Here is a 25,115-nt window from a genome sequence, read left to right on the forward strand (position 1 = left end):
TGGAAAATTACCAGTCCCGCACTCAGTCACACACGCACACACGCACGCGTACACACACACACATATGATCGGGACCAGCAGAGAGACTAACCTGTAGCCACATATCTATCTCGCTCACTGGTTATGTGACAGCTTGCGTTTTTAATGGGCGAGGGTGCGGGGGGCATGGTTGCGTTGTCAGGACGCACCGGCCCGCAAACTACGCAACCAATGACATTCGATAATGTGTGTTCACATCTATGCACACTTCCAAGAAAATAGCTGTGACATGTCTGGTGGCCAGTGAGAGGGGTTCGCAGCATTTGTGTGTGTGTGTGTGTGTGTGTGTGTGTGTGTGTGTGTGTGTGTGTGTGTGTGTGTGTGTGTGTGTGTGTGTGTGTGTGTGTGTGTGTGTGTGCGTGCGTGCACTCGCAGTAACCATTTAAAAATAATTTAATCAGTTGTATACGCGTGTATGTTTTTTTATATTTATTCTGTATTTGTATGTCCACACAGTGAAGGAGTATATTGCACCACACACGTTGTAGCTGTGTTAATGTAATGCCATGTAATGTAAAGATGAATGCCTCTACAAACAATTTCCAGAAGTCGCCAATGTATCTACATTAAAGGCCTCATAAAGAATCAGTAGATGCAAATAGATGTAAATGCCAAAGAAACTTGTGGAGCATTAGCAGTTTAGTAAAACATTGAAGTATGGCACTAGAAAATCTGAGCAACTGTATTACCTGAGTTCCAAGACAGCTCGCCATCATGTGAGTGAGCAGTTTGGCAGCAAACATGGGGAAACGGGAGCACAGCACGTGGGATACAATGGCCAATGCAAAGCCTGAGGAGGGAGATGTGGAGGACATGGAAGCAATGTTAATGATAAATGAAGAAATTACTTATTTAAATCCAGTAGCTATTTATATGTATGGGGAAGCAATATGGAAGATTAAAATCTGAGGAAGGAATGTACAAGAGAGAGAGCTGAAGAGATGGTAGGCAAACAGGAAAAACACAGGAAAACAAGACAAGAGGAAAATAAACAGAAGAAGAGTTGACAAAAGGAGAGTGTGTTTGTACCGGAGATGCAGATAAATCCTGAGGCATAGAAGGCCTCGTTGTAGGATGCAAGCATGGCAAACTCAGCATGGGCCGAGTAGATAGATAAGTGGGAACACGCACATTCCACATAATTCCCACTCTCTTTCACAACCCTGCAGTATTGACCATCTGATGACCAGCTAGAGGAGAGGAGATAAGAGAGATGAGAAGAGACGATAAGAGGACAGGACACTGCAAGATACTATAAAAAAAAATACAGGTGAGGCATACAATGCGGCATAATAAGACAAGGAGCCTGTTATCATGTTCATGATTATGTGTAATTTGCTCTCTGGTGTTTTGGCTTCTTTGTGAGATGTCTACTGTCACCTTTAACCTTTAAATCAGAACATAATTATGTCTGTGTTGGATTCACTGACACAACTAATAGTGTCTAACTTGGGTTTCCTCTCCACCTTTTGCACTCTCTCTTGATATCACTTGTGTAATCAGGTTTTTTTTCCTGGGTTATGTCATCCAAATAGCTGTTCTGGCCAAACCAAACCCGCCAGCTCTTAAACTTGTAACAGTGTGTTCCAGCCAAGTCCCCATTTCTACACCCCAGGAATGTCCTCAACAAACTGACTCCAAGGGGGAGGATTCAGAGTGGAGCAGCCTGGATGTGCGGATATTAAACAGAAAGATGTGAACATCCCCCGTGGCTGCAGAGAGGCCTTACTGAGAGGCTGAATTTTGGACTTTTGCGCTTAGCAAACTCTTGTCAATCATCCAATTAAGTGTGAGGAAGACAAACAGGATGTAGCATGGGTTTATAGCATTAGATGGTTATTGGTATATGCACAGCGTCAGAGAGAGGCAATAAATCACTTATTTAACATAAATTATAATTAGTAAAGGTAAAATGATTTTAGTAGGCAAACACTATAATACAAGAAACCTCAACCGCTGACAACACTGAAGCAATCACAGTTGTATTATCGAGAATTGAAATAAACCTCTTAAGAGATAGCTTGAGATGTTCTGTTTTAAGTTTCTCTAAGGTTTGGTTGAGCATGTATCTGATTAGGTGTGTCTGTGGTGCAACACCTTGCAGTGGTCTGGTTCCAGAGAAGGCACAGAGACCGGCCTGGCTTAACTTGCTGACCGGGGGTGTGGATACGATACACCACCTCATTGCCATCTTCTAGAGGTCGTGACCCTCTGTCCTGGAGGCTGGCTGAGAATACCTTGTACAAACAGAGACAACAGAAGAAGAGAGGTCAGTTGCAGTTATTAAAAAAATAATGTCTGGCTTATGTCAGGTCAATACTGCCACCTGCTGTTTTAACTAAAAAAAAAATTCAGAAGGAAAAATAACTAATTTGACAAACTACATATGCTCTTCTCAGACTATTCTAGCCCTTCCCTACCTTCGCATTGATGGCAGTGACTGTATCGTTGGTGAGGAACCAGTGTTCAGTTCTAAACTCGGTCAGCTGAATCCTGCTCAGGTTGCCACAGTCTGCAGTCGGGACTGCTGGTACTGCCAGCAGGGTATCTGGGAGCTGGAAGAAGTCTGCATTACGGCCCCTGAATTTGTGTCCATTGATCTGTGTAGGGTACCACTGGAAGGAGGAGATGGTCATATACGGACATGTTTCCAGGATGTGACCCTTTCTGGAGAAATTACACGAAGAAAAACACTTACAACTCCAGGCATGATGTAACATGGCAGTGTTTACCTGAAAGAAAATACTACATGTTCAACATTTAAATTTTTTTAGGAGGGATATGTCCCTCCCACTGTTGTTTAGAGCACTGACACTCACATCTCACATTGGCTACGTGTGAGGAGGGAGAAGGCAAATCGCTCAGCCACTTCAGCAAGGTGGCTGAGGCCTCGAGTGTCGACTCGGTTGGGATTAGCCAAGGCACACAGCAGGTTGTAGGTCAGATTCCGGCTGCTTTCCTGTAAAGGAGCCCTCTCTGCCTCTGCAAGCACCTGGCTCAGGAGAAAAACAAGGTGAGAGACTGAGAAGCAGCAATGCATGCATCTATCTGGCAGTATTTATCTCTTTCAAGTTACTTGCTTTACTTTAGGCCTCAGGGTTATGGAGCTTTTGTGTTTTCAGAGTGAATTAATGATTTATTTTTTTTTTATCTGCAGTGCATCCTCTTATTCTCACACTTTCTCTCAATATTTGCTCCCATGTATCCTGCTTTTGTGTAACTCATTTCTCTTCCATCCCTCACACTCTCTTTCATAATCATTTACAGTGGTGTCTCCGCTTGTCTGCAGGCGAAGCAAGCTCAATATGTAGACTCAAACATCTGAGCAGTGCAGTGATAGCAATGTTCATGTTGAGTGACATCTGAGACCTTTTTAGATGACAAACTTGTTCTCCGATCTCAGAGTGGAACATGTGAGATGATGTATGCCCTTTAGCGTACCCGTCTGACACGACTACAATGACTCACGAGTTCCAAGGGGTGAAAAAATTAAATCAAACAGAACCAGAACCAGCAATATATAGATAGTTTAGATATTACTGAGTTTACAGAAAATTATTTTGACCTTACTCTTCCTCTCTAACCTTCTTACCTTCCCCAGAGCTTCAAGCACAGCAGTCATCTGCTCACGAGTGAGAGGTGTTGTGACCTTATTCATCAGTCCTTGCAGCACCTGGTTCAATATAGGTGGGTCAAGAGGTTGATGTAATTGGTCCAGTAAGACCCACACAGCTGCACTCGCTGCATTTGACACCAGAGTCACGTTAGCCAGCCCGAACTGAGAGTGCACTTTGGCGCCGCCTGTAGGATTGAATAACTCCACCTGGAAGCGTTTAGGTGTGGGAAACGATGAGGCGAGGCCAGGTGTCAGGTAAATGTCCAGTGACGTGTTATGATGCCCCACATTAAAGGTCAGTTTACCCTCCTGTTTAGGAAAGTCCATCCCTGCTTTAGCAGGCCAGATTACAGAGGGACCCACTACATCTTCCCTGGAAAGCTCCTGGAGGAAAATCACATACATATTTTGTGGTAAAATCCATTCAACTGATTAAAGTAGCAAGTTGAGAATCAAAAAAAGTAAGAATTCAGTTTTGTAACCAGCACTACATTAAAAAAAAAAAATGATAAGGACTGACTTAATATATGAATTTATCAGTTGAAAACTATCAGCAACAATGATAAAACAACATCAGGCATCTTACAAGCCCAACTCCCATTTGATGCACAATGTTCACATTATCTACATTTAATTTGCTGCACATGTAGTTGAATGAAGTTGACCATGTTGTGACAGTTGAGGTGAAAGCACAATGTAAACAAAAGGATAGCTAGGCTTTTATTATGCAGCAAACCTACTGTCTCGTACCATGCTTTGAGAGATGAAAGCAGATGACCTGGCCATGTGTCAGTGTGTAGTGTCTGATTCTTTTGTTGAGTGCACTAGACACTCTCTTACTTTCATCTCCGATATCAAAAAGTGTGAGTGTCAGAGGAGGCTCTATGCCTTTGAGCTGGGTGTAGATATCTTTAATCATGATGCCCCAGAGAAAAGGAGGGTGGCAATGAGATTAAAGAGGTGAGGAGAGGGAGCTCTGTTCCCTTTAAACTTCATCAACATTAATAAACCATTGCTTTTACTAATCTATTCATATGGGCAGCTTAACTGGAGGCTTGAGTAAAATCAAGGGATAACCATTAGATGCGTTTAACAAGTCAGTAAAATGACCACTAATGCAGTTTTATTACTGGCCTTCAATTTCAAAGCCATGCATACATTAAGGATTATCACTTCAGGTGGTATTATTGGTGCAGTACGTATTTTTCAAGCATTTCTGCATTGCTCTACAGAAGTTTGACAGTTAAGTATAAGTAAAAGTCTTGACCATCATGGTTTTGCAAAAATTACAATTTTTTTTTCAAAATGGCTTAATTATGAAAGTAAATTCGAATACCATGTTGCAGCACATACCACTATTAGTGCTTGTAAAGCAAGACATGAATAGATTTTCCGAATGGCCAATATAATAAAACAATAACCATTTACAAATATGACAGAGAGCTAAACTTTGTTCAGGTGTTCCAATGTCAGCTATTGGGAGAAAATCTTATTTCACCTCGTAAATCGTTGGAATCAACTTGACCTACATTGCAAATGCGATTTCCTCCTACACCGAGTCAAAGTAGAATGACACCTCCGAGGCAAGAGTGAATGAACAAGTGGTTCCATATTAGGTTAAATACATTAGATAGTGTTGGGTAAACAACCATTCAAACAACTATACACCATTGTTTGTCCCCAATTCTATTCATGTGTGTCTGTGTGTGCCTCTTGTGCTATACAATTCTGCTTAAATACTACATACAGTATGTGGTTGTTTCTTACCACTGTGCGATACTGTACAGACATGGTTGAAGCTGTGCTTGCTCGTCTGTACACCTGGACGCTGAGCCTTGTGGTCATCAGGGTGGCGATGGGCAGCCTATGGCCCACACTGAAGTAGACAAGGCCTTGTGGGTCGTCGCTCTCTGCCAAGGTGATGTTGGCAAAACGAGTAGTCTCATTAATGGCAGCTCCAGCACCCACTTGATAAATCTCCACTAAAAACCAAGCCTGGTTCTCTGGTTCCTAAAACAAAACAAATGAGTGATTGTTTAACTTTGTGCACTACAGCATTTCTTATGAATTAATCATTATTTTTACTAAATTTATAATCCAGCCTCATATGATTGAGCATAGCACATTTCAAGGTCAGAAAGATAACAAAAGGCTATAGCATTGCTTTCGCCAAAGTCCTCTCTAACCTCATCATCTTGGAGCTCCAGAGTGAGAGCACAGATTATCTCTCCTCTCTGACAGATCGCTGTTCCTGAGGTCTGCACAAGTTGTGTCGTTAGGTTGACTCCATTATTGACAAGACTTAAAGTTGCCTTGCTGAAGGTAGCTCTCCAGAAGACCTGCAAATCCTCAAAGGACCTAAGCAGAGGTAGAAAGAGAATATAAAACCAAACCTTGGGGCAGCTGATTATGGAATCGTTTGCAGACGAAAAAGGTTTTATTCATCTACATTTTTAATCTGAAGTAAAACGTATCTTGTTTTATTACCTGTTTTCCTGTCTCTGCAGGTAGAGCAGAGCAGTTCTGTTTTCTGAATCTTCATCCAGAATTTGGCCCATCAGAGAATTAAGACTGAACCCTACAATGCCATTATGCAGGTCACTCCCTGGTAAGGACAGAGGGAGGTATAAAGAGAACAAAACAAACTGGTATAAAACAGAGTAGTATGTGCTGTAATTCATAACCTTGAATAATAATTTATTTTTCAATCACTTGAAGTCTGGACTGTATACACAGAATGATAATCTTCCCACTGCAGTGATTATGTTAGAAGTACTACCAAGAATCCCCAAAAAGCAGAAGCAAACTGGTGTAACTGGTGTACATAAAGCCAGGGTAACTTTGACTTTGCGACAAATCTGACTCTCCCTAAATGGATCAGCTAAAGCCTACACAAAAAAAACCTCTGTGGAGAGATCTGACGATGGCAGCTTACGAACCTTTTCCATCAAATTTAACAGAACAGGAGAGGATCTGCCAGAAAGAATGGGATAAAATGCCAAAATCCACTTTTGCAAAGCTGAGAAAAGTCTAGGCTGTAATTACTGTCAAAGGGGCATCTACAAAGTAGTGAATTAAAATTCTGAATACTTAAATGAATGGGTGATTTTAGGTTTGAATTTTTAAATTTGCAAAACTTTCAAAAAATGTGTTTTCACTTCACGTCATTAGTGAGAGTGAGTTAATGAGCAAATTCTCCATTTAATTAGTTTCAAAGTAAATATCAAAGTCTGCAAAAACACAAAATATCTGAATACTTTCTGAATCCACGGTGTATATGCTGCAATATTTTTTATTTTCAAAATTGTTTAGCAAATTAATTTAACAGATTTTTTCATTACTTTACCAAGAATAGTGATTTTGGTGAAAGCTCCGAACCCCTCATATGGACTGTCTGTGATCTGCGCTCCTCCCTCGGGATCACTGAGGTAGATGAAGAATACTTCCTGTCCCTCGGGCTCGGAGTCATCCAGGATGAGGAGGATAACCTCTGTCTCACTCTCACCAGCCTGCAGGGACACTATATTGGACTCCAAGCGGAAGTCCTGCTCCTCCTTTGCAAGGGTCCCAGCAGGTTCCAGAGTGAAGGGTGGAGGTATTGTGCTTCCATCTGGATAAAACCACACAGCAACACAAGTTAAAGCAAAATTGTAAACATCACATTAAATTACACATCATAATAAACTGCAATGAAGCAATAAAGCAGTACAACAAAACCAGCACACACCTCCATATGCTTGGACCCGAACCCTCACAGCTCCAGCGACACTGTCAGACCTGCGCACCCTCAGAACCACCCTCCGCTCCTGCTGGGTTTCCTCATCTCTGTCCTCCGGCACTTGGACCAGACCCGGTCCAATACCCAGAACTCCACCAGTCACATCACTACCCAGGATGGTGACAGTGGCCACACTGTGCTGAGGGTTGAGGCGAGGAGAGGTACCCGCCCAAGCTGAGTCTGGACTAAGAACTTGAACATCTGTTAGATTGACATGAAAGTACTCATCAGGCTCTGAAAGGGAGTCATCAAGTATTGAAAGGCGGAACGACGTGTTGGTTTGGTGGGGCGAGTCAAAAACCAAACGGCCGTCCGGCACTGCAAGAAAGTCCTCTCCTGCTGCCGCACTGCCTGCTGTTGCTGTATAGGACAGGTGGGTGGTATTGCTACGAGAACCATAGAGTCTCTGAACATAAAGTGTTATGGTCTGAATGTCCTCTGCAATAACCAACTGGCGAGAATCAGGGGCAAACTGGTAGACGCCTAGTGGCTCCACTTCTGCCACCGTAAAGCCTGACCTGTGCAGCGAGACAGACATCAGAGTGAGGCCACATGTGATATTAAAGAAGAAATTAGCAGTCCCAACTTTTATGTATCAACTCTAACACGACAACTACCTGAACTTGACAGCACCAGTTGCAGCAGTGCTGGAGGAAGCAGCAGTGAGGTGTATAGCATAAGAAGCTGGTTCTAATGCATCAGCGATGGCTGTAAGAGATATGGCTTTAGTCATCTCTCCATGAGCCAGGGTCAGTGAGCCTAGACAGAAAGAAGGAGCACATCACCAACATAGAGAAGAGCAGGCTGCTGTTAGTCTGTTTCACATAGTAAGGCTCATAAACAGATTGTGAGTATTTGGTCTTGGTATATACAGACTCAGTAAGTAACCTCTTTATAGATAAGAGATGTAAGCTCAGATTGGTGCTCTGCCATCCAAAATAAATAATCGGTATTCATGAATGATCAAACAGAAAAGCAAACATATTCAATTTGGACATAACTTAAAAAAAGTAGTGAAAGGTGATGTGTGAGTCTGTACTGCTATAGTTCAGTATGTCAGAGCTCGATCACTCTCTGACTGTCTTACCTGAGTTTGGGATGATAGCTCCAGGTCTAAAGCCAGGCAGAGTCTGTTCTGAAGGATACCCGGCTTTCCACTGCACCCTGACGTCCCCAAACAGCCCTGTTCGCATCACATTTGCCTCACATGTTCCTGTTTCTACACTCGAAACCTGTAGAGCCAGTGAGGCAAAGCCAACCTGCACAACAGAAGTGAGAGAGGACGGTTAATAATGGGGCTACTGCTTTGCCCAAATATACAGTATAGTAGAACATTCTGCAACTCACTGAGAAGGCTGTGTCTTTTGGTAGTGCTTATACAGTATAAGACCTGTCATGTAAATTTAATTGTTAGCAGCCACTTAAATGCATAAGCCATTGTGTCAAAAGACTTGGCATGAGAACAGTTGAATGTTCACAGAGCAGTCAAGGACCCAGCGCTAACTCAGTTATGAAGGTTTTACGTATGTTCTAAATTAAATTAAAGTCTCAGGAAAGAGACATCAGAGAAATCTGCTGCAGCATTTCCAAGTTTGTCCTCTGGTGACTGAGAAATAATTGAATAAACTGATAAATTGCTTATAAATTTTCTGTCAGTACCTCTGTGAATTGCTCTACCCTGACTGAGAGAAAAAAAATGCATTATATTCATTAATGTGTCTCCATGTTGTGCATGGTAATATTCAATGAAAGGAAATTTTCAGAGACAAAAATCTGCTAAGCGACACAGTGAGTATATCACCAGAGGTGCTTTGCTCAATGGTCTTAGTAGCTCTAATAATTAGCAAGTCTCACATCCTGAGTGCCCTGCAGATAGGAGAATTAAAAAAGAGTTTATCCTTCACATGTCAATTATACAAACGTACAAAAAAAAAATACACAACCACAAATCACCTCTGAGCTGGCAGCTTCTTCAGGTACAATCACTGTGGCAACGCTGGCCTCATGAAGGAGGCGAGGCAGAGAGCCAAGTATAGCACTGACCAATCTAACATCAGTGAGCTCTGCTGTGAAGCTTTCACCCACTGACAAAAACACCTACAGGAGGAAAAGGGGAAAAAGATATGAGTGTAACTAGTAGTAAACTAGCCGATGTTTCATATTTCTAAGTATTTGCAAAACGTGTGTCAGTGGGCATCCTCTTCCTGACCTGGTTGCTGATGGGCACCATGATAGCCCCAAAGGTCTCTCCCTCTCTCAAAAGCAGCCTTCCTTCAGCTCGTCCTCCCAGTATCTCCTCAATGTCCATCACTTCATCTATCTCACCTCGGATCCTATATCCTACGCTAGCATTGCCAAACAGCCCAGCAAGCCGTGTCACATTCATAACCAGAGCTCTGGTGACCTCCGACCCTGATCCCACTACCACTATAGACTGTTGTTCAGAGTTCAGGGCAAAGACACCGTGGGGTTCATCGTTAGCAGGCACCCTAAAAGAGAAAGAGGAAGATTAATTTCAAGTAAACTCAATCTTTGACTTTTGACTTAACTTTTTAAACAGAACCATAATGACAAACCTGATGTGGGTTCTGATCAGGCTTGGGTTGGCATCCAGAGTAGCACCGCCCTCCACAGCTGTGAGCCAGAGAATGTAGAGCTCCTCCAGCTCTGGCACTGTATCGGGCATCAGGCTGAGGACAATTTCTGCCTCCCTTTGGCCTTCCAGAATCATCACTGATCCAGCTAAGGCTATAAAGTCCCCTGCTACATCTGAGTCACTCTGAATCTGCCAGTGCACCTTAGGTGAAAGTAATTAAAGTGACACAATTAAAGTAATTGTAGCAACAAAGAATTAAATTCAGTGAGTTTAAGCACTTAAACTGAATATGATTCATGAACAGGAATTGTATATATATATATATATATGATATAATCTTACTGTGATGTTACCCATGACACCCTCTCTACGTGTAATCAGCAGGGAAATATTGAGTGGGCCCTCAGCTTCTGTGGATTCATTGTAGACACGTTCACGAAGAGCATCCGAAGTAAACTGGACAATACCATTTGGGTCACCAAACTTCTCTATCTGAGACACAAAAACACATTAGGACAGTAAGAATGAGTATCGCATTAGATTTCCTTCAACAAAAAGTGCTTTGCACCTATAATTGTCCTTGTCCAACAATCTTGATTCATGATGGTGAAATCAAGCTTGCAGGCGAGATACAATGAAGTACCTTCAGTGTTATGGAACCAGCCTGAGGATCAACATCCATCTCTCCGGACAGAATGCTGAGCTCTATCACAAATGTCTCCTCCACCTCCACTTCCCCGTGGGGGAGAATCCGCAGCTCTATGGAGCGTGTACCTTCCTCTCCCTCCCTGAAGAAGAAGGACCCGTTCACAGGCCCTCGAATGTCAGTATTGAATGGAGAAAGGACCTCTCTGCTGTTAGGGCCACGGATGATCCAATCCACCTGTCAAAAGAGAAAACAAGTCTAAATAATATGATGTCATTAATGTGATGTGTGATGTGATTTTCTTTTCTTGGCATTATTTGTGATACCTTTGCATCCCCCACAAGGCCTCCGACTCTCTCCAAAACAAGACTGAGCTTCAGTGTGGAGTTTGGGTTGGCCACAGTGATCAGGCTCTCATTGAGGAAACGGACCAGACCACTTGGAGAGTCACTCTTGGCGATGGTTACCCTCGTAACATGCTGGGGGCCGAGAACTGCTCCCTCTGTAGCTCCAACCAGCAGGACCTCAAATATCTCCGCATTTTCACTGGGGGAGATAATTTCAGTTGATTTGTTTGGCTGGAATTGAATAATGTCTTTCCTCAAATGTGTAGGGAATATGAGGCTGCTAAATATACAGCACACCTTAAAGTAGACATTGATTTTTAATTTGTCCTCTCACCTGTCCAGGTCGTCTATAACGGTGACATTAATGTAGCTGGTATTCTGTCCATTGACAAACGTCACTGAGCCATTATGTAGGATATAGTCGAGATCGGGGGTGGCACTCAAGCCTCTGGAAATAAAGTGAGCTGAGACCGATCCGTATGAGCCCACTCTCCTCACTACAGGGATCAACACAGTGCCCACATCCTCCTCAACTGAAAGATAGAGAGCCAGAAGAAAACAGGGATCTAATATGTAGTAAATAATCTTCTCCATCACATAGTGTCATAGTAAACTGTGAGTAACTGTTCAATTTTGTTTGTGTATTTTACTCACATGAACATTTCATGTGATACAATTTAACTGCCTCTATTCGCTCTTCACATCTTACCTGTGATGTCAACATAGTCGTGCCTGAACTCCAGGACACCCTCAACATTGTCATTCTTTAGTATGACCACAGCAAGAGAAGAGATGTTGCCTATAGCTGGAGGCTGGTCCAGTTGTAGACCTGACTCCTTCACTGTGTAGTCCACAACACTGACCACAAGAGGGAGACACAGAATGAAGAGTGAGTGTTAAATAGACTCTTCAGTGTTTATATATTATTATTATAATATTATGGATGACCGTGAGCCTGCAGCCTCATTTGCAGCCCTGCAACCTCTCTTAAATAGTCTCAATAAACTCCCATTGAAGCCATTATAAACTTTTCAAGCAACAGAGCTACTAATTTACTGCACCTGATCAACCTCTCCTTACCTGACATTAACGAGCTCCACTGCACTGATGTTGATGAAAAACATCTCAGGCCTCTCTGGGAGACTGTCATCCTGGATGTGCAGTGTGACTTGTTGTGAGGTCTGGCCTGGGGTAAATAGTAGTTGTCCTGAAGCTGGAGCAAAGTCCATACCACTGACCGCTGTGTTGCCTGAGGTCTCATAGGTCACCCACACACTGCCCAGACTGCCAAAGAAGCGACTAATTGTCACATTCACCTTAGGAAAAGAAGGGAAATAATATAGCTGTGGATTAGGTTCTGTAACTACAATATAATAGGTAACGCTTCATACACAACCTCATTTGTAAATTGTCCTCCTCCATTATAAAGCAGATCTATACGTGTTTGTATGTCTAATTTACATGACCTCACCATTCCCTCCTCCTCTGTTGCCTTTAGTTGGAGCTGGGTGAAAGAGAAAAGGCCATAAGGGTTGTCGCTAGCTGCCATAACAATCCTGGCATGCCTGGCTATGGGACTTATCTCCAATCCTGTCGTAGCAGAGGTCAGTGCAAGCTCGTACTCACGCCGCTCTTCAGGAAGTTCATCATCCAGTACCTAACATCACGACATCATTATTGAAAACACACGGAGGGTCATTCCTATGATGCCTTCGTTCTACAGTGCAGATACAGACAATACCTCCATTTTCAAATGAACTGTGCAATCTTAATTCCTGAGTACCTTCAGAGTAATGGTGGCAACAGACTGTCCATCTCTCATAGTCACAGTGCCAGAGGTCGCTTCGAACTCAGACACCACAGCTGGTGTGATATTCCAGTACACCTGCACCTCTCCAAACACACCTGGCCCTCGCACAAGGCTGGAGGGAAGCACAAAAACACACACAATTCTCAAACTAGATTTGTGACTAATAAATAAAAGCATTAAAATTCAAAGCTCTTCCCAGGTTAGGGACATTTATCTCACCTGACCATGACACTCCCACTGTAATCTCCCTGAGGTTCACCAATAAGGATGTTCCTGGAAGACTCCGCTATTCCAATAATCCCAAGGGCAGCCTTGTCTGCCCTGATAGTGATGGTGACTACGCCTACACATGGCAGAGAGGAGAGGACAAATAGGGAAGATGAGTGATTGTTGTATCCATGGAAGACAATCCTGAAAATACTGTACATCCCCTTAATCAATTGATTAACTGGCAGTTGAAGTTTTCTTATAAATACTAACCATTTAAAGGGTTGATGACAGCTCCACTTCCAGCAGGAAACAACCTCACAGTAAAATGCTCATCTCCTTCTACTACAGTGTCAGCGAGGGCTCGAATCACAATTGACTTCATCGACTCAGTCTGTAAAGTAAGACAAGGCAAGGCGAGGCAAGGCAAGTTTATTTGTGTAGCACATTTCAACAACAAGGCAATTCAAAGTGCTTTACATAAAACCATTAAAACTATCAAAACATAGGGCAACAGAAAAGGAAATTTAAAAACAATTAAGAACATTGATTGAAACATAAAAAAAATAGTCATTAAAACAGTAAACAAGCTAAAAAATGGTATGAAAAGTATTGCATTGAGATATCTATGACATACAGTGCAGCACTTAAAGGTAAAAGATGAGAGTGAAAATGACTCAATATTACAGGCTGGCTGAGTCATTCATTAAAAATACTGCCACTCGTTTTCTACTGTACCTCAGTGAAGATAAGAGTTCCATTAAGAGGTGAAAGGTCATCAGCAGCTTGGTCTTCCAGTTGCCACACCAGTGTCACTGCGCCCTCACCTCCTGCACTACGTAGCACAGCCAGTGTTGCCACAGCAACAGGGTCATCTACAAACTCTGGTTCACTGATGGTGGTCTTAGAGGGGAGTAAGAAATACAATTATTCTTAACAGTCAAACTAAATGTTGATTGATTAACATCTGGCGGACAAGTGTGTGGAAAAAAGGAATTGTGAAAAAAGACGGAATGTCTGCATACTGCCAGCATTGTATTTATTAGACACAAAGTTTTGAAAACATTGTGCTACCTGAATTCAACCTTTTCCACATGATATCAAAACAGAAAAATCTTTGTACCTTTCCCGTGTATCATGCTTAGTACGGTATTTCAGATTCACCTCCAGTTCCTGAAATCCAAATTGTCCGAGTGGCGAGTCATTGGATGGAATGCTGACAGTAACAGAGGTTATTTGTCCAAGTTGAGCACCACCGATCACACGCAGCAAATCCACTCTGAAGGTCTCAGAAGTCTCCACCAGTTCATCATCCAAGATGGTAATGTAAACTGTGGCTTCTCTCTGAAAAATAGTTTTGAGTAAGCACAAGCTAACACTTGCAAACCTGCCTTACCTGCCTTAAGCAGGTTAATTTCATCTCAGGAGGATTGATCAATCTACCTGCCCATCTTGGAAGGTGATGTTTCCAGATACCGGGCTGAAGTCATTGAGATCGGTTGTGACAGGCTGAGCCTCCCAGTAGACGACCAGCCTTCCAGTTGTACCAGCGAGTCGCACCACTGAAAGACTGAGGACGTTGTCTGGTGGTGGTATCTCATAGGCAAGCACACTTCCAGGGATATCCTAGACATAGAGATATTCAGAGGTAATGTCTAGTTATTAAAGAATATTACTTAAGAATTGAATATCTACATTTTTATATTTCATTGTCATTTAACCTTTTAGTTGTGCCATTATTTTTACCATTCAGAGGTTGTTATGATGGCATTTCTAATGAAGCTCCCTCAAAACCAAACTGCTTCAGATTTCTCATATCACCTTCAAGATCTCTATAATGTCCAGTGCTCACCTCAGAAACATTGAACTGCAGAATCCCTCTGGGATCGTCATTCTCCTGGATAGTGATCTCTGCTACTTCCATACCAGACCTCTTTACAGTGGGTTGCCCTGCTCCAGCTGACCCTCTAACAAGCTCCACTCCAGTGATATTCACCAGGAAACTCTCTGCCAGCTCTGGGATATCATCCTTAGAAAAAACACATGTACATGGACACTAAATAATGAAAAATCATACATGTGTATGAACAGATGCTTTCTCCATATCTTACACATTCATCATTTCTTATACATCTCAAGTGATTGTGAGGGTGTAAGATGAAGGATAGGAAGAGTTGATGGTTTTATCTACTAGTCTTTAATTTAGTTCTTCTGTTTTACATGTTTACTAGACAAACGCATGTTGGTGGAAGCTAGGTCTGATTCCTAATGCATTAGTTCTTTTTTTACTAAGGTAGATTTAATAAACATTTCTATTACCCAACAGGGCATTCTTACCGGCAGGATTGTGACAGTCACAAGGGCCACAGTGGCCCCATTTATCATAATGATGGTGTCGTCTTTGGCAAGGTAGTCATCTCCTGCGGTGGCTTGGTTGGATGGGGGCTTGTACAGGGCTGGCCTGGTCTGGTAATGGATTGCCACCTCACCCAAGGAGCCCTGCTCCCTCACTATGGAGAGAGTCACATTGACTGGAGTCCCTGCAGGTTAAGAGAAATGATATCGGGTTAAATGAGTCACTATACATCTATATATTTAAAAGACCTGCCATGTCATGAAAGATGACAATAACAACTTGGATGGGTAAAAATGTCCATGTATGTAATTTAGAGAATATTTGACAAACCGTAAGAGGGTATATTACTCTGTGACATGATTGACCTCATACACAAATTAAGACAAATCTTCAATTACTTCACATCTTGAAATTTACAGCAGATCTCATTTACAGTAAATCTCAAAGGGTGATTACTTAAATGCTCCTTAAGAAACCACAAGAAAATAAAATCTGTATATTATATTTTTTTCTAAAAAGATTGGTATTCAGTACCCAGCTAAATGTACAGTGGCTAATTTTGGAACAAAGCACAACTGAGGAATATATTTGGACATTTTAACAATAACAAACTAATTACAGTACATTAGACAACTGTGATCCAGTAAAAACCCACGTTCACTGACTACTCATCAGTCATTCATTCATTTTTTTTCCATAGATATTCTTACTCTGTGGTTCCTGTGTTACTGTAAATTGGGAGTCCAGATGCCATCCAATCACCCCATAGGGAGAACCATTTGGTGAGATGGTGAGTAGAGCTCGTGCCAATTGCTTGTCAATGACTGCAGCCTGTCGTAGATCTTGAACTCCCACAGTGGTGACATCCATGAGGGTAATCATGACACTCTCCTTTAGCTCTGCGACACCATCTGCTATCACAGCCAGTGAGATGATGGCTACTTTTTGGCCTTCGGAAAACGTTACCTGTGAGGGAAAATAACAGTTTAAATTGATCCACGAATTTGTGATTATCTGTCATTGTCAAACATGCTGCCAAGGGCTACTCACCACTCCTGAGGTGGGGTAAATGTCTGTCAAACTGCCATTGGCAGCCCAGTGAACAGTCAGTCTGCCAAAACTCCCTCTTCTCCTCTCCACACTGAGAGAGATTTGATTGTTTTGCTCCAACTCCTCCACCTCCATAGACAGAGAATTCTGAACAGATAATGACAAATAATCATAGACTGCAATAGAGTGTAACATCATGGCTACTTAACGTGATGGATAAATACATAAGCTGTCTAATATCAAAAGGTTTATCTACTTACCTGGGCAAAGCCGATGACTCCATGGGCATCATCGTTGGTTGGGACAATAACTGTCACCTGACCTCCAAACCCAATCTCAGCCCCACCCGTCGGGTTCTTCAGCCTGACTTGGAAGTACTCCTGCAGCTCAGGGATGTCATCATCCATGATGTTCACTGCTATCTCCAGTTCACTGTCCCCTGGTGCGAACTGCAACTCCCCATAACTGAAAGTGAGGAAGTAAAGAAAACACAACATGCACAAGATAACTTTCGTTGTGTCTTGTTTGTCTTCGAGAAGGAATTGCTTTTCTGAGCAAGAACAATTTGAATACCTGGGTATGAAATCAGACTGATTGGAGACAGAAGTGAACTCATAAACAGTAGAGCTATCCTCCTCAGTAGAAGCCAAGATGATCTTTGTGGTATTGAGGGAAGGGACCATGAGAGACAGGAAGCTAATGGCTTGAGGGGCCCTCAGGATCATGGTGAACAGGTTTATATCAGACCTCCAGGAGTAGAGTGCTGAACCATTTCTTCCAGCTAACAGGACATAAGCTATGAGAAAGAGGAAGATTGAATTAGTATATTTGGACAATTAAGTTTAATAGTACAACCATTTAGTAGGCCAAATGTGCTATCTTGCAATGTTAATGACAAGGAAATTGAATTCGTGTATCTGCTAAAAAATTCAATGGGTTCTTTCTTGGCCTATGCTCCACCCTTACACCAAGTTGCATGAAAAGTGGGCCTGTAGCTTTCCTGTAATCTGCCGGACAGACAATGAATCCAACCACATTGAAAACATAACCTCCTTGGCAAAGCAGTTCATGACATTAGAGCTTACTGATCCCAGAAGGAGCAGTGAAAGAGTGAAGAGAGGTGAGGCCTGGGTGAGGAATGGACTGATGAAGCTGTGGTGAAGGCTGCTCGGAGGTCCACCATAACATCTCACAGGACGGAGAGAGACCTGGAGAAAAATACAGGCACACAAAAACACATGCAGACTTAAGTTCTTTCACGCTAGAATAGCATGTTTATGTAAAGTAACCACTCGCCTGACTGACACACCCAAGACTGACAAATTACAACCTCCGAGTCCTCTTGTGGCTCTGCTCTGCTCCACACTGAGGCCTTTCCCATAAACCCACAACAGGTCTGAACCAAAAAAACTCACCACTTTTGCAGACTCAGAGGGATTATGTCTCATCAAAATATACAGAGCGTAGTATAAATATATGAACTAGCCTACATTGTAAATTCTGCAGTCTTAACTGAAATAACAGAACAAGGCTGTTTTGTCTGTAATAGACACATACAGATGTTTCTGTCTGCCTTCTAAATTATCACCAATTTGTTTGTACTCTATCCAACATCTAACCACCACTCAGTCCACCAGAAACTACACTGAGACTACAGCCATAGAAAATAGCATTGAATTATTGCAAAAACACAACCATCATCTCAGCATAATGTAGGCCAAGTGCACTTGACTACCATTCTAGGCCATTTATTAAATCTGTGAAAATGAAAATCCAGGCTCATAATTTTTTTAATTTACAATTTCTTCTTGACACAAAAAGAAAGGTATGGACATTTACATTTCTGAAATAAACATAACAGCATTCATAAATGTTTTGTTACCTTCAAGGGCAACCAACAGGAGAGTGTCGTCCGCTCTTGTATTGATTGTCTCCACCTGACTGGCTCTGCCGGTGAGTGGGAGAAGTTGCAGATTCTGAAATCTTCCACTGGTCCACTGAAGCAGGAGGCAGCTCCCAGTCTGTCTGTCTCCGCACACCAACAGGTAGGGAACATCTGCACGAGTGAACGGGGTCACACTGATGATGTTCTGCTCGAAGTCAAGAGTCTGGTGGAGCGTAAAGGAGCCTCCAGTCCATACAAAAATCTGTGCCATTAAAAAAAAACAAAAAAAACCCATAATTAACACAATCTGAGTTCAGTCATAATGATTTTGACATACATGAAAACAATAAAAGGTCTGTCTAAGCAGCGGAACAGTTAGCGTTACCTGGCTTGATGCTATTAGATAATCTCTGCCTTCAGTGGAGAAGTGTTTCACATCCAGAGCTTCAACAGCTAAAGTTTGTTCCTAAGGAAATCATATTGTTTAAGATCATATGAACATAAGACAAACCATTACCACAATGTTACAGTTATTTACAAATGCATGATTGTAATATCCCATGATTGAGTTTACCAATGTGATATTGAGGTCCTTGTGTAATTTGAAGATGCTGAGGTTGGCAGCAGGGGAGAAGGGCGGGCCACTATGTGTGATGCCGATGTAGGTAGAACCATTCACTGCAAACCCGACACATGAGCCAGGGTCCTGGATCCTGATGGACTGGGACAACCAAAAGACAGAGAGATGAGCTCACTGCGTATCCAGTTCTTACTGGATTTTACTCGCAAGTATGTGGATATCGCGTGCTGGTTCAGGTACAACAGTGTTCTTAACCTACCTCGACTGGTACGAAAACACCCTGCCACCGATACAGAGTGGCCAATGTATGGGAGGATCCAACAGTGGGTCTCCTATCCAGCCTCATAGCCAGGAAGGAAGGGTCCTCAGGAAGGGAGCACCAAGCCGAGGTGGGGTTGTCCTCAAAGCTCTGGTACACGCCCATGACTGAGAAGTGACCCTCTGGAAGATAAAAGGACAAAAGAATCATAATTGAGTTGTGAAGTGGAAAGAAAGGGAATTTATTAGCATTCAGGAAGTTGGGGTTACTTTAAACTAAAAAGGTTTATTGGTATCACCAGAGGCAAAAGCTGTGTCTGACTGCATCTCCCATTCCACACTGACAGCTGACTCCAGACCATTACTGCGAGATACGGTGAGGAAGACTGTTGTGCCTTCATCAGCAACCACTTTTGTGCTGGTTCTGTACAAAAAACACAGTGAATAACACTACGCAAACATGTTTTTGCATATATGTGTGCAGTCCACATTTTATTTGTACACATTTTAACTGCCACAAATATTGTACACATAACATTACATACTGCAAGCATTTATAATAATCAAAGTTTCACATCATTTTGATGTAACTGTGTTGAGACCTGTTGAGAGTAGGTCCAATTCGGAACAAGCCAGAGGGAGCTACATTTTCCAGGACAGTGATGAGAGTTTGGAGTTGATCTCCCAGCCGTGCACCTCCTGTTGGGTTGGACAGGGTCAGTGTGAAGGTTTCATTTGCCTCAGGTTCAGCGTCAAGTACTGCCCTGATCTCCAGCATCTGAAAAAACAAAGACGACATAAATGATAAACCATAAAATGTATATGCTCGTTCAAACACAAAACACTTTGGAAATGAACATTAAATGTACTTTACTGTACTATGTAAACGCTTTGATTGCCAAAGAAAAGGAAGTTTCATGATATAGATGTTTTATCATGCATTTGTTTGAAGGCTGTTAGCTGGTAAAAATCTGCTTTCTCTCACCTTAAATCTGACCCCATCCTCCAGCACCACAAACCCTTGTGGTGGCATCAGATCACCCTCTGCTAGGTTGCCGTTGAAATCAGTGATGGTAAACTCAACAGATACGGTGCCAAATGTGCCCTCCTCGGGGTTGCGCACTACGTACAGGTTGGCCACACTCTCACTCAGCCCTGACATAGACGTGGGTTCTTTCAATAGGAAAGGCGTGCTGGTGTTAAGGGAAATGACACCATGCCCATCATCACTGGCGAGAATATTCACAGTTGCTATAAGAATAAACAGAAAAAAACCCATAATCATGATATAGTTACATACAATAGATTAGAGTAAATCAGCTATCAATTATGATTAATATAACAATCATTTATCATCATTAATAGGGTTGTTTAAAGCATAGGGAGCACTGACATTATTGTGGCCTCTACCACAGTATAAAAGTGTCTTCAGTGTAATATATTTTTAAAATTCCTTTAAACATGACATGATACAAACTGATGGATAAAATACACTGATAGATATAATACACAATCAGATATTAAGGAGAACCAAGCTTCATTTCTTATTCCACTGAAAATAATGGAATCAAACAAGCATTAATACACAACCGGGTGTCCTTATGTGCCTTACGTGATACTGCTTATCAAAGAAAATATAGTTGGCTGCATAAAAATCGTCAATCAGTTTTTGAAGATAACTAACATCGGAAGGAAGATATGCTGTTGATGTGATTCCCTACAGTTTAAGTTACATAACCCATTTATTTAGAGAAGGAATACAACTGTTCACTGGACTTATGTTTGATGGGTTCCTGGAAACAAATCTACAAACCCATTTGTAATTTTCATTAGCCCTGATGTAACACCTCTTTAATCTCACATGATAATAATCTATGAAACTCCTAACCCTCTTAACTGAAATCTCTACATTGGTGAGTAGAGCTTGGCCATGAATTTTGTACTCTGCATTTTAACTGAATATGCATTGGAATATGCAAATGTCTTATGGCACTGACTAAAAATGTCAGAAATTCCATTGCATTTCATTCTGCCTTTCTCTCTACCCGTGGTGTTGGTGCCCAGCTCCAGACCAGGGGAAGGCTCAGACAGGATGAGCTGGAATCTCTCGGCTCCCTCTGGAATGTCGTCATCAGTGATCTGCACCTCTACAAACTTGTGCTTTTCACCATCAACAAAATGGAGCATCTAGGTGGACAGAGGGATGTAAAGTTTAAAATATTAAAATATTGCATGTATGTGAAGACTCTTAGTCATCCAGGTCATGGTAGAGGTGCTGATTCAGAAGCAACTGCATTTACTTTACAGTCCTCAAGAACTTTCAGCTCTAATTCAAAAGACCTCTTCAATTCCTGTTCTTCAGAGCTGAGGAGTACTTTTGGTTAAGACGTGAAACATCTTCAAGAATCTAAGCTCGTCCAGTTGCCCTTGACTTTGTCACTGAATATATATGCTGCCACAAACACTTACCTCCATCATTAATCTTGTGTGTAGTGTTTAAATATCGTGTATGGCTCACCGTTTCGCTGGTATTGTAGTCCAGTCCCTGTTGAGCTTCTAGATTCTGACCAAAGAAGAAAAGAGAGACATTTCCGTATGTCCCTTTGTTCCTGTAGGCCACTAGAGTCAGTGACCCTATTGTTTCATTCACCTCAAACCTGGAACACATTTGGATAAAAACAACATTTTAATTAAAACTGCAAGCAGTGATATGCGGGCCCTCGTACACTGCACGTCGGGGGTCCAGCGGGTCGGGGCCGCCGGCTCCCCGACGTGCAGCACGCCAAGGTCTGCATATTCCGGCTTGCAGTTTAAATTTTTTTCTCGATCTCGTTCCTTATTCTTCTTTCAAAAAAAATAATTTTTTTGGCAGCTTTAACATCTTTAAAAACTCATGAAAGTTGGTGCCTGACACATGTTTCATGTGGTTTGGAGCATCGTTAAACCTTAAACATCAACTTCCTGTGTCACAGTGAAACTTCAAACTTAGCTGCATTGCCCTGGCTATACTATATACTCTATACTCTATACAAAAATGAATTTTGGGTCACTTTTTGGACAACATGCTATAGTATGACTTTTTTTGAATATTTCAGATGACATAGTATGGCTTTTTTTTATTTATTTTTTTTTTTATCATATTTTGGAGTATGACCTTTTCTGAACTGACATGTTACTTCAAGTTACTTCTCACTCTGAGGGAACTGCTCTAACCAGTGCACAATGAAAAAAAAAAAAAAGTCTCTTTTGGACTTTTTTTTTTTGAGTTTTGTATCATTGTTGACCTTTGCTTTAGTATTAGTATGACTGCACGTACAAACCCAAACCTGTGTGGCTTACCCGTAGAGGGACTTGCCTTAGGGGGACTCAGCCCCCGTGAACCATGTGGCTGACCCTTAGAGGGATTCGCTCTCCGTGAACCGTATGGCTTATGAAGGCGAGTCACCCTCCGTAAACCATGAACCATGTGTGGTACCTGAGCGGGGCTCGAACCTGTGTCCTCATGAGGTCAGCGTCGTAGACTGCTGGACTATTTTTGGTGCCGGAGGATGAGTCGCAGCAGGAGAAAGTGTTTAACGGAGTTCACTCAGCGATTCCAGCGACTCAACCGACAGTCCGGTTAACTCAACAGGTAAAAGATTCTACTTAACCAAGGTTGCTATTAATGGTTCAGATTCCACCTTGGCCTGTTGAAGGTGATTCAACTTTTAGCGAAGTTGAAACATTTGGAGAAATTGAAAAAGTTTTGCATCCACAACACATTACAGGAAGCTATTTAATATCACTGCAGACCCCCTTGAAAACACGTATATCTACTATCCAAAGAATGTCTGCGGCAATTTTGGTCGCATTTGAATGAATACTTATCTTTATCTTCACAGTGGTTAGCACTCTTGCCTCTCAACTAGAAGGTTGGGGGTTTGATTCCCCCCTTTGTTATGACTTTAAAAAAAAAAATCATACTATAGCAAAAAGTGACCTAAAAGTCATTTTAGGGTCACTTTTTGGATGACGTGCTATAGTATGGCTTTTGGGTCACTTTTTGGCCACCACGCCACGGGCACACTGATTGACGAAAACAAATTATTTTTATAACTTTTAATTCCAAACATGTTAAGAGGGCACAGACTAAATTTGAAGTCGGTCTGACAAAATCTGAAGGAGGAGTTCGTTGAAGTACAACGTGTGAATTGCCAAAAATTCCAACTAAGTTAAAAATGGTGGACTTCCTGTTGAGTTGATGTAATGGTCCAATGTAACTTTTTTGTATGTCTTGGTATGATACACATGTCCACCGAATTTCGTGCATGTAGGTAAATGTAGCCGCCGGGGCATCTCTTTAGGGGGCGCTAGCGAGCCATTTGGCCACACCCACTCGCGACTCCACTAGAATTCAAAATTTTTCACCGGGAGATGTGTGTACCAACTTTCATGAGTTTTTGAATATGATAAAGCCTCCAAAAATGCAGTTCTTTGTGAAGAAAAATAAGGAACGAAAGGAATAATAATTTTACGAATAACAATAGGGCTTTTGCACCTTTGGTGCTCGGGCCCTAATGAGAGCATGTTCAAATCAACCCATGGAATGTATTATTTATAGATGCTTTTCTTACAGAGTGTTTGTCCATTCAATGACCCCTCTAATTCCATCATTAGCAGCGATGCTGACTTCTGCCACCAAACCCTGGGTGTCTGCAGAAAGAACCACAAGCAAAGAGGAAATGAGGGATGACCTTTAGGTTGTTAATTGTTTATAATAACTCTAAGTAGCAACAGCTTCTTCAGGCTGTAACTGCAGTGCAAGGATCAAGGGAAAGTTGTGCAAGGGGAAAGTGTAGAGGATCTAACTTCTGTCATGGCACATTTGAGCAGAAGATTGCAGCCAAAAGGCGTCTCATGTAAGTGGCTCGGGAGGCTGAGCAGCCAAATCTTTTGGGTGGACTGATTTATGACCTACTGAATAGTCTTCTCCCAATGAGTCTGTGGCCAAGACACTGGGAGGCCAGCTACGGGTTTAGTTTGGCTTTCTCTCTCCTTACCACACAGAACTACTCGGCTCCCACCAAATCCCAAGGCTTCCTCAACCATGGAAAGCATCAATCTCACCATCCAAGCCACATAATGATTGTTGCCAAAGGAGCGGCCGTATGTTTACTGTGTGTCTCCAGGCAGAAGGCTGATAGTATTCTGGGAACCTCCAAGTGCTGCGCCGCCTATTCTGTCAACTCGTCACTTTCTAAAGTTACTCATTCATAAATTGGGCTGTGGCTTGGATTATGCAAAAGCAGTGGCGATGTTCTACCAAGCTCCTTCATGTTGCATTTTGACAGTCAACTACAATGTGTGAGCACATGAACATGTATTTTACCTGGCAAAGTGCAATACACAACCTCTACTCATCAAGCAGAGAAAAAGATGAGAAATTGTAGAGAAAAGAAGAAAAGTGATTTCATAAATGTACTCAAGCTATAAAAGGGGTAAAATACTTCCGAAAACACAACAAACACAGAAACAATGAAAGAAATCACTGTGACAAAGTGATGGTAAAACTGTTTAAAAATTACCAACGGTATGGATAAGGTAGGGTAAATTAAAACCAGTAATAGTACAGATGCTGCTAAATTTCTCCATACCTAGCTGGGGAGCAGTGGCAAGGGTCGTAATGAGCACCGCTGAAGTTATGTTGACCAGGAAGAACTCCTGCAACTCTGGAATCTCGTCCTAACAAAACAAAAAGCATTAAATTCCACATTCAGACAACTCTGATTCAAGAAAGTAGAACTAAAAGAAGAATGAGAATAAGAGCACATATTAGCAGAGATTGTGTATTTAATTGTATCATCTTGTTAAAACAAGTTAGAATTGCAAAGCCACCAAATGATGCAGATACACTTAACAGCAATCAGAAAACAGTAGAAGAAAAATAAATGGTGAAGCACAATGAAAG

At 42.0% G+C, this 25,115-nt stretch overlaps 1 protein-coding gene across 1 annotated transcript in view; it reads right to left on the reverse strand.

Moving 5' to 3' along the window:
• adgrv1 (adhesion G protein-coupled receptor V1) overlaps positions 1 to 25,115 on the reverse strand; it is a 103,370-nt gene that overhangs the window by 42,517 nt on the left and 35,738 nt on the right. The window contains exons 43-89 of the mRNA XM_069178331.1: positions 24,802 to 24,889; positions 23,782 to 23,860; positions 21,687 to 21,825; positions 21,214 to 21,355; positions 20,154 to 20,419; positions 19,771 to 19,946; positions 19,468 to 19,592; positions 19,170 to 19,351; positions 18,905 to 19,051; positions 18,716 to 18,796; positions 18,328 to 18,592; positions 17,531 to 17,653; positions 17,019 to 17,241; positions 16,706 to 16,910; positions 16,446 to 16,592; positions 16,106 to 16,361; positions 15,377 to 15,579; positions 14,892 to 15,068; positions 14,483 to 14,665; positions 14,204 to 14,383; positions 13,778 to 13,942; positions 13,313 to 13,433; positions 13,052 to 13,175; positions 12,806 to 12,944; positions 12,494 to 12,679; positions 12,103 to 12,338; positions 11,732 to 11,880; positions 11,357 to 11,555; positions 11,002 to 11,221; positions 10,673 to 10,912; positions 10,372 to 10,521; positions 10,010 to 10,230; positions 9,643 to 9,922; positions 9,387 to 9,530; positions 8,521 to 8,692; positions 8,051 to 8,192; positions 7,383 to 7,951; positions 7,002 to 7,265; positions 6,143 to 6,260; positions 5,842 to 6,013; positions 5,423 to 5,665; positions 3,632 to 4,039; positions 2,859 to 3,031; positions 2,460 to 2,706; positions 2,137 to 2,276; positions 1,069 to 1,229; positions 729 to 829 (exon numbers count right to left, since the gene is read on the reverse strand). Coding sequence (XP_069034432.1) covers positions 729 to 829; positions 1,069 to 1,229; positions 2,137 to 2,276; positions 2,460 to 2,706; positions 2,859 to 3,031; positions 3,632 to 4,039; positions 5,423 to 5,665; positions 5,842 to 6,013; positions 6,143 to 6,260; positions 7,002 to 7,265; positions 7,383 to 7,951; positions 8,051 to 8,192; positions 8,521 to 8,692; positions 9,387 to 9,530; positions 9,643 to 9,922; positions 10,010 to 10,230; positions 10,372 to 10,521; positions 10,673 to 10,912; positions 11,002 to 11,221; positions 11,357 to 11,555; positions 11,732 to 11,880; positions 12,103 to 12,338; positions 12,494 to 12,679; positions 12,806 to 12,944; positions 13,052 to 13,175; positions 13,313 to 13,433; positions 13,778 to 13,942; positions 14,204 to 14,383; positions 14,483 to 14,665; positions 14,892 to 15,068; positions 15,377 to 15,579; positions 16,106 to 16,361; positions 16,446 to 16,592; positions 16,706 to 16,910; positions 17,019 to 17,241; positions 17,531 to 17,653; positions 18,328 to 18,592; positions 18,716 to 18,796; positions 18,905 to 19,051; positions 19,170 to 19,351; positions 19,468 to 19,592; positions 19,771 to 19,946; positions 20,154 to 20,419; positions 21,214 to 21,355; positions 21,687 to 21,825; positions 23,782 to 23,860; positions 24,802 to 24,889 — 8,871 coding nt within the window. The remainder of the gene's footprint in view (positions 1 to 728; positions 830 to 1,068; positions 1,230 to 2,136; positions 2,277 to 2,459; positions 2,707 to 2,858; positions 3,032 to 3,631; positions 4,040 to 5,422; positions 5,666 to 5,841; positions 6,014 to 6,142; positions 6,261 to 7,001; positions 7,266 to 7,382; positions 7,952 to 8,050; positions 8,193 to 8,520; positions 8,693 to 9,386; positions 9,531 to 9,642; positions 9,923 to 10,009; positions 10,231 to 10,371; positions 10,522 to 10,672; positions 10,913 to 11,001; positions 11,222 to 11,356; positions 11,556 to 11,731; positions 11,881 to 12,102; positions 12,339 to 12,493; positions 12,680 to 12,805; positions 12,945 to 13,051; positions 13,176 to 13,312; positions 13,434 to 13,777; positions 13,943 to 14,203; positions 14,384 to 14,482; positions 14,666 to 14,891; positions 15,069 to 15,376; positions 15,580 to 16,105; positions 16,362 to 16,445; positions 16,593 to 16,705; positions 16,911 to 17,018; positions 17,242 to 17,530; positions 17,654 to 18,327; positions 18,593 to 18,715; positions 18,797 to 18,904; positions 19,052 to 19,169; positions 19,352 to 19,467; positions 19,593 to 19,770; positions 19,947 to 20,153; positions 20,420 to 21,213; positions 21,356 to 21,686; positions 21,826 to 23,781; positions 23,861 to 24,801; positions 24,890 to 25,115) is intronic.

Source organism: Embiotoca jacksoni, unplaced genomic scaffold (genome assembly GCF_022577435.1).
Source record: "Embiotoca jacksoni isolate LCO1_2020_lvr unplaced genomic scaffold, fEmbJac1.0.p SCAF_8, whole genome shotgun sequence".
Taxonomy (NCBI): domain Eukaryota; kingdom Metazoa; phylum Chordata; class Actinopteri; family Embiotocidae; genus Embiotoca; species Embiotoca jacksoni.